Source organism: Columba livia, chromosome 1 (genome assembly GCF_036013475.1).
Source record: "Columba livia isolate bColLiv1 breed racing homer chromosome 1, bColLiv1.pat.W.v2, whole genome shotgun sequence".
NCBI lineage: Eukaryota > Metazoa > Chordata > Aves > Columbiformes > Columbidae > Columba > Columba livia.
In genome coordinates this window covers 119,188,666-119,196,229 of record NC_088602.1, presented here as the reverse complement: position 1 = coordinate 119,196,229, position 7,564 = coordinate 119,188,666, and the positions used below count along the sequence as shown (strand labels likewise).

Sequence of the window (7,564 nt, the reverse complement as noted above, 5' to 3'; positions counted from 1 at the left end):
AGTCTCCAGTGAGACAGAGGACCAGGACAGGAACATTTACCGCAAGAGATCTCCTGCATGAAATAGAGGCCTCTAAAGCTCATGAATTTCAAAACTCTGACATGTTAACAACAAACAGGTACTTTCACCACTACTTTGAAATACCAAGTATGTTTCGGGAAAACTGATTTCAAGACCATAGATCATATTTAAATTTACAGAAGTCAAATGCACATACTGAAAAACATGAATCAACTCTGAGTTGTAAATACTCACATACACCTCAGCTAATGATTAGTGAAGAAATGGTATGACATCACCTTCTACCAGATTTTAAAATAAAATATTAGTGCCTTGGCACAAACAGATCTTATTTTCCTACTTTGAAAAACTAATGCATACACTGTGTGGTTGACACGTAACATCTGCCTGAATGCCACTCATCTCAGTGAGTTATTCAAACAGGCTACTCTGGACACACAGTTCCATGATGAAGCCTTGTAAAATGATCTATTTTTCTCAGAGACAATACATTGTACAGGTGTCATCACATTCTTCTACTCACATTCAGGTACCTGAAAACATCTGTCCCTCAAAAGCCATTTTTTTCCCAGGTATCCAAGAACAAATTTACCATTACTGACAATAGTAACATTAGGAACAACTGCATAAAAAAGGTGTACCTAATCGCCACCATTCACATGTTGTGTAGACTTGCTCCAAGTTTACTACAGCTCATGTTCTGCCTATGGCGACACACTTACCACAGCTACATATTGGTGGAGCAGCAAAAGCAACATTTGGTCAAGATGTGAAAATTGCAGAAACATTTCTCAGTAGAGCCATTGCAATGTTCATCCCATATAACAGCTGCATTACCACTAAAAACTACATTCTTTTCTTCTGTGGTAGAACTTTTATTCAGAGGGAAATTATAACTTTTGCATTTACATGGCACAAATTATATACAGTACACTTTCCATGATAAGAATTTTGACGCTGTTCACAGAAAGGTATCAAATTTGAGATAAATAATGCGGAAGCTAAAATATACAAACCAGGGGTGGAGGTGAAACTATTGGCCATTTTTATTATCTAGAGAAGAATTTCAAGGAATAATGTTAATTCAATGTTCAAAAATTTTTAACAAACTTCTAGTAAAGTTAATTGAAATATTTATAATACTATTCAGTGGTTGCACAGTATTTCCAATATACAATCAAGAAGATGCACAGAACACAACACTTAATATGAAAAAAAATCTATTGCACCCACAATTTAAAAGGTTTCACTGCCTTTTGGATGCTGCACTACCATATTTATATAAACATTTACAACACTTCAGTAAACACAAAGGTTCTAAATGTAGTGCAGCATTATGGGGGGCCACTTTCAGCTCTTAAAATAAATGTTAAATGCCCATACACTGTGCCATTTATTCTAAGACGATGGTTTAAGCTGTAACCCTTAATTCCTACTGTGAGTAGCAAACAGGCTTTCCCCATGTTGAGGAGATTACCATCCTCTATATTCTCTGTATTCTGAAACCTAAACTGTCCTTGGCTTCATTGTCATTTTGGCTTTTTGCCTCAGTGCTTGTGACAACCATCCCTTCTATTGTTTTTTTAATGTCCTGTTAAGTAGTCCTGCGTAGAATCTGAAGCAAAAGAATCTGCATCTTCATTATCAGAATCATCACTGCTGTCATCAGCCGCTGGCTCCCCTGTCAGCGCTATCCGGGCATAATCGTCAGTGTCTATAGACTTGCAGAAGTGAATGGCGTACTTCAGTTTTTCCTCTAGCACTTGCTTACAGGAATACCGGGGCAGCTTCAGGAGAAAGAAGCAAGTGTATGACTCAGGAAGGAAGTGGTCTGGAGGATTGTATTTATCCAATACCTGTTGAAAGCAAAAAGCATCGTATTTTTCATTCACTGTCCAAACTACGAATAAATATCAGAATAATACTTGAGACATTTTTTAACAGCATGCTAGATTTGTCATTCCAATGTTGAAGTTTCTTAAAGGCACAAGGGAAAGACCAAATGCATTTTCCCTACACTAAGTAAATAGATAAAAACAGACACATGTGAACTTCTTTGACTACAAATTGGGTTGGGAACAATCTAAAAAACCATCGTGTTACTTCAGCAAATATCAACACATGATTTGAAGATTGTGGTTTTTTAATTTAGCTGAAATGATTACTGAGCAAAATGCTTAACAAATGCCAGCAAAAACAGTGGATGACTGACAGTAGAAAACAACCAAAATCCAGAGAAGCAAATGGCTGGGAAATGAAATGAAATGAATATCCACTCGCCCAAATCAAGAGAGAAAAATATTTAAAAAACACATTCCAGGTCTCTGTTGCGCTGTTGAATCTACAATGTAATGTTGCACAAACAGTCTAATGAACTCAGCTGTTCTCTTGTTATATCATGCTACTCCTTCTCCACTACCAGATTTCTAAAATAGAAGTGCCCCAGCCCTCACCTGAATAACAAAGTCCCTCCCTCTGAAGTCTGCGATCGTCCTGGGCAGCCTCGTTCTGCCCCACACAAACCGCAGGAAGAGCGACCGCTCTGTGTTGGAGAAGGACTCCATCACTTCCCAGAACCACTGTATCAAGGAAGCAGTTGGCTCAATGCCTTTGTAAGTTGCTACAGATTTCAGAAGGTGAAGTGGAATATCTGGGCTTCCACATACCTGAAAAATAAAACACAGTGATAGGCTACAGAAGTCTGATCAAGTCAATTACAGGCAATTTGTTCCCTCCATTCCGATAAAATATTTAATCAGCTTTTACACTGACAAAATGAACATTCAAGTATTTCAAGTGCTGTGCACAGTCTTCTATTACAATAATACTAAATATATATCTTCCCATCGGGGAACAATAGTGAACCTTCTTTCATGTTCCTGAATAACAAAGAATTAAACATTTTACTTGTGATGAATATCTCCAATTCACCTCCTATGTCCCTGTTTTGTAGGAGTTTTTTTGGCTTTGTTTGTTTCATCCAGAAATAATTAATTACATCATTGCTCAGCTATATCAAAATAACCTTACTAACACCAAGGGGGCAATTAAACATTTGCTAGTATTTCTTTGGACAAAACGTTTGCGATCACAGAGCGAGCACTGTAAATAGTATTTAACGTGAGTTTTGTATTATAAGATGGGAGTGCAGAGTCTCACTCCAAGTCAGTTTGACAGAGGTAGCAAAACAGAAACTGATACCATAGTTTCCAGTTCATATCCTGTGAAGAGTGAGAGCAGAGGGACTGGAACAACACGGGCCATCCCCTCACGAACTGCTGCAACTTGTTCATCAAACTCATGAAGTCTGCAGAGACAAATTTTCAGAGTTTCTATGAAGGCCATTTCTAGCAATTATTTCTAGCAATTACTGTAATATCAAGGAAACTCTAAGCAATTCTCCTGAAGTCCCCAGCTATGTGCCAAGGAACATTAATAAAAATTTATCACACAAGATACTTGACTTATACAGTTTCTACAGCAATTGCACAGCCAGCTCAGTAGGGAGAGATGCCTCCCAATGTTTAGGATATTTTATTTCTAGTATTATTCCTGTGCTGTGCCTGGCAAGAACAAACCAATACGTTCCCAACACTAGACAGACATTATGGTAAAAAAAAAGGGGAGGAGGGGGGGCCTGAAATAAAACATGGTATCTGAGGACAGGAGTTACTGTATTTCAAGACAGACACAGATAAGTCTAACACTTTGCTGCTTCTGCTGCCACCCCTGATTTGTGTTTTGCATCTTCTTCCCTGTCAAATAATTTCTGAGATGTTTTACAAAGCTCTCCAGAGCAAAGATTCGTATAATTGACAAGTCCTGTCCTCAGGCTAGTCACCGCCAAAATAAACAAAGATGTCAGGACAAACTTAGTCTTATGCATCCACTTTTTCACATGTATTCTCTTCAGGTGCTGATTTTTATCTCAAGGGCTTCCTATAACTAAAAAAAACTTGATACCTAATCTAACCATTTAAATGTTTCTCCCAAAGCACTTTTAACTGTAAAATGCTTTAGAATTGCTCATGTCCTTTGAGGATGGCCAGAACTGGTGAGGGAACAAAACAATTTCTTCAAAGGAATGTAACATTTTATATAGACATACCATTTATCCATTTCATATGAAATTTTTGCTGTCAAAAATAGGTTTAAGTATGGGTTCATAACCATTTATACAAAACAAACAAAACACCCAGAAAAACCAAACCACCACCACCGACTGTAATTCAAGTAGTTGTTGGCAGACACTGTAACTACAAACTAAGACACAAGTATATGCTGGATATGATACAGTCTTGCCCAAGCACCTTCTAAAACATTTATCCATGGCAGAAAGAATAAAACAACTATGAATCACTTTTTTGTCCAAATTATCTAAATTTCTATAGTTCAAGAGGCACTAGGCTCACTGCTTCATATAACATACGGTTCCTTCTGAGATGTATGTGTCTAGATTAGTTACCTAGGTATTTAAGCAACCAAAGGCCTGTCTTCTCAATACTGAACAACTATTTCCCATTGATTTCAGTGCAATGTTCAGCTTTGGGCACCTGTGGGTGAATCTGCTTGCCTGCACACAGGTGTCAGACCTATTTTATTGTGTTCAGGCACCGAACACTTTGGTTTGTGTGTTCCAACTTAACTCTATCCCAGCTGAAACCAGGACAGAATATAATAAGAATTCGTCTGGGACTGCTCTTGATTGCGACTGCTGACATGGACAACTGTGGGAGCAGTAGTACTATAATACATCTAAGGTCTCTCCACAAAGAACTAAATGATCAGGCTTACTTCTTTATCGCATAGGAAGAACTACACAAACAGGGCATTTCTCCACCTGTTAAACTGGCTGCCAAAACTGCTCTGTCAGGACAGCTATTAAAATCTAGAGCCATACCTGCTAGTTTGTTTCCCAAAAATTAAGTTTAATCTTTTCTCTTTGAAGAGATTAAAAGAAATCAGAAAATCAACACTGTAATCACATGAAAATTTTAAAATACTTACACATAGGAGATTGAGGCAGTACGTTGTTCAAAACCTTTCACATATTTGTAAAAGAAAATGCTTATTCGTGTCAGTAATTTGAATGACTTATTCAACAAACCTGTAGTTTATTGCCATCCTCACGTATTCGGCTCTATTATCCAGTGTAATATGGGTGTACTTGGAGCTCAACTGAATATCCTGACCACTTGCATTAGGCACCGTGAATGGGAGGCTCATAGCTTCAAACTCTTCTGAAGTAGCTTCATTGTCTCGAATGTACATAAGCCCAGGAATAAAATCTTTATCAACCTTTTGAAAACAAGCCCGAGGTAAAATCAGTTTACTAGCACTATACAACAGCGTCTCTTGCATTCCAAAAGCAGTGCATCATGTGTCATCTACCAAAAGCACTGTCAAATGTCTGACTATAATCCACCCAACTGAATTTCAAAGCCATAAGATATCTTAGTATTCTACACAAAATTTCATTATGCTGGGATGTGAGAGGGTGCATGTGTTCTCGATCTCAATCCTTATCGGGAGCATTTGCAAGAAACTGTATTATATAAGAAAATGGATTTAGAGTTTAAAAACATAATAACGTCTACAAAGTGGTGGTTTCAGTACAAAAGGAACCCCCTTACTGACAAGAAAATAACTCAATGTCCTTACAGTAACTACATTTCTACATGATAGTATGTGAGAAGAAGCTCTTCTCTGTAATGAAAACCTCTTCCTCCACATTTACTGAGCTCAGTAAAAAGAAATCTGCGGTGCTCGGTATGTGGGCACAAACTATTTTCAGTAGTATTTTGAACTCATTTTCTTTTCCTTCAAAACAGTGTAGGTGTGTGCACCCCATCAGTTACTGCATCTTGGCACAACACACAGTAACAGCTACAAAAAGGTCTCCTGGAAAGTAGGAGTTCAACCACAAACATTTGTCTAGTTTAACCCATGGGAAGGTTTGAGAATGCTCTAGAATTCAAACAGCTTATTTAACTACTTTTGAATGACTAAAATTTACGGTTTTAACAGGCGGTAGAAGTCATCCTTATACACAAGCTCAAAATTGAAGAGGCCAGTCAAAATACAAGTATATAGAAACCAGGGAAGCCAATCACTGCAGAAAAGGTTATGCTATAGTCTTCGTGTCTTCTGTAAGTTATATCCTACTCAGAAACTTCGTGCCTACCTCACTGAGATCAGCAATTGTTAAATTCATTCCTGCAAGCTGTTTCCATACTGGCTCAGCCAGGTTGAGGCTCAGAGGGCTGCCAGTCCGGATAGCAATGCCCAAAAGTACACCTGTAAGTTTAAACATAATATTTTTAAATTTCTTTTTGTTAGATTCCAAATATTCTGATCGTGTAACGAAAGCAGAATGTCAAAATGCTGCTGAGAAATTACCAAGAAAACGAAACATGTTCATATGCAAGAGTGACTTGGCAGCAGGATTTAATAGGAAACAATCTCTGTTTGCTCCAGATTCATCTCGTCCATTTGGTGTCACAATTAACAGAGGGGTCAGCCCATTCTGAAGTTCCTCACACATTTCTGCTATTGATTCACTATAACCTCCACCGCAATCATCCACAGATTCACCTTGAAGAAGAAAAAAAAGGCTCCAAGTTAAATGCTCTTCCAAAAATAAATGAAGTATTGAAATAAAATGTATTTCCTTCCACAGGGATGACGGAGTAAACAGCAGTTTACTAAAAGCTACGCTGTCACATCTGTCATATGAAAACCCTTCATGTTTTACTTTATATTTAACCAGTTCATTGTGAACTGTATTATTCAGAAGATGATGGAACATATCACAGTGTCAAAAATGCTATTTTGCCAGAGTATAACTAACATTTTTGTGGTATACACCAATCAAAATACAATACAGGCAGAAAGTCAAAGCACCGTGATTCCTAAGTGACATTTTAAAGTAGATACATTTCTTTATAGCTTGAATACAGTAGATAGAATGGCTCTTCAATCCAAAAAAAGCTCAAAGTAATACATGAATTGTAAAAATAGCCCTATCAGTAACACCAGCTAGCCAGGATTACTTACCAGTCTGGACAGCTGAAAAACAGGTTTAGGTTTTGCAGAATGTTTGTTGTAAGCAAAAGAGTTGCCCCTGGTATTTGCAGACAGACACATTTCCACTAATCTTGAGGTTTTTTAAAAATTCATTTTAAAGGGCTTTTCTACTACCTGACATTTTAAGCACCTTCCTCTGCCTACACACATACATTGTTTTTCTATATGCCCTCCTTCCTTCAGGTACTCCAAAAAAGTAAATCTGAAGAAAATTGTAAAGTTAAGTGTGAAACATGTTGGGGTGGAGAATCTGCTTACCAACAAACTTGACTTTCCAAACACGATGAGGAAGCAGAAGGCTGTCAGGGCTGAAGGAACTCATTTTAGCACACATCTGTCCAAACACTGACTTTGTCCCATCAGGCCCAGCCAGTCCTCCTTTGCTCCTAGAGCGTTTTACCTATTGAGTAAGCACATTATAGAAGTCACTGTAAAAAATATATTTCAGGTGGCATCG

The 7,564-nt window shown here is 37.8% G+C and overlaps 1 protein-coding gene across 8 annotated transcripts in view; it reads right to left on the bottom strand.

Annotated features, from left to right (window-relative positions):
* Positions 1-872: 872 nt before the first annotated feature.
* The window catches only part of HERC2 (HECT and RLD domain containing E3 ubiquitin protein ligase 2), a 114,882-nt gene continuing 108,190 nt past the window's right edge, over positions 873-7,564 (bottom strand). For all 8 annotated transcript variants that reach the window (XM_065075189.1, XM_065075209.1, XM_065075198.1 and 5 more), the window contains 7 exons: positions 7,366-7,507; positions 6,421-6,615; positions 6,206-6,318; positions 5,129-5,319; positions 3,223-3,328; positions 2,475-2,687; positions 873-1,877 (listed from right to left, as the gene is read on the bottom strand). In XM_065075189.1, the coding sequence (XP_064931261.1) occupies positions 1,605-1,877; positions 2,475-2,687; positions 3,223-3,328; positions 5,129-5,319; positions 6,206-6,318; positions 6,421-6,615; positions 7,366-7,507 (1,233 nt within the window). In that variant the 3' untranslated portion in view covers positions 873-1,604. The remainder of the gene's footprint in view (positions 1,878-2,474; positions 2,688-3,222; positions 3,329-5,128; positions 5,320-6,205; positions 6,319-6,420; positions 6,616-7,365; positions 7,508-7,564) is intronic.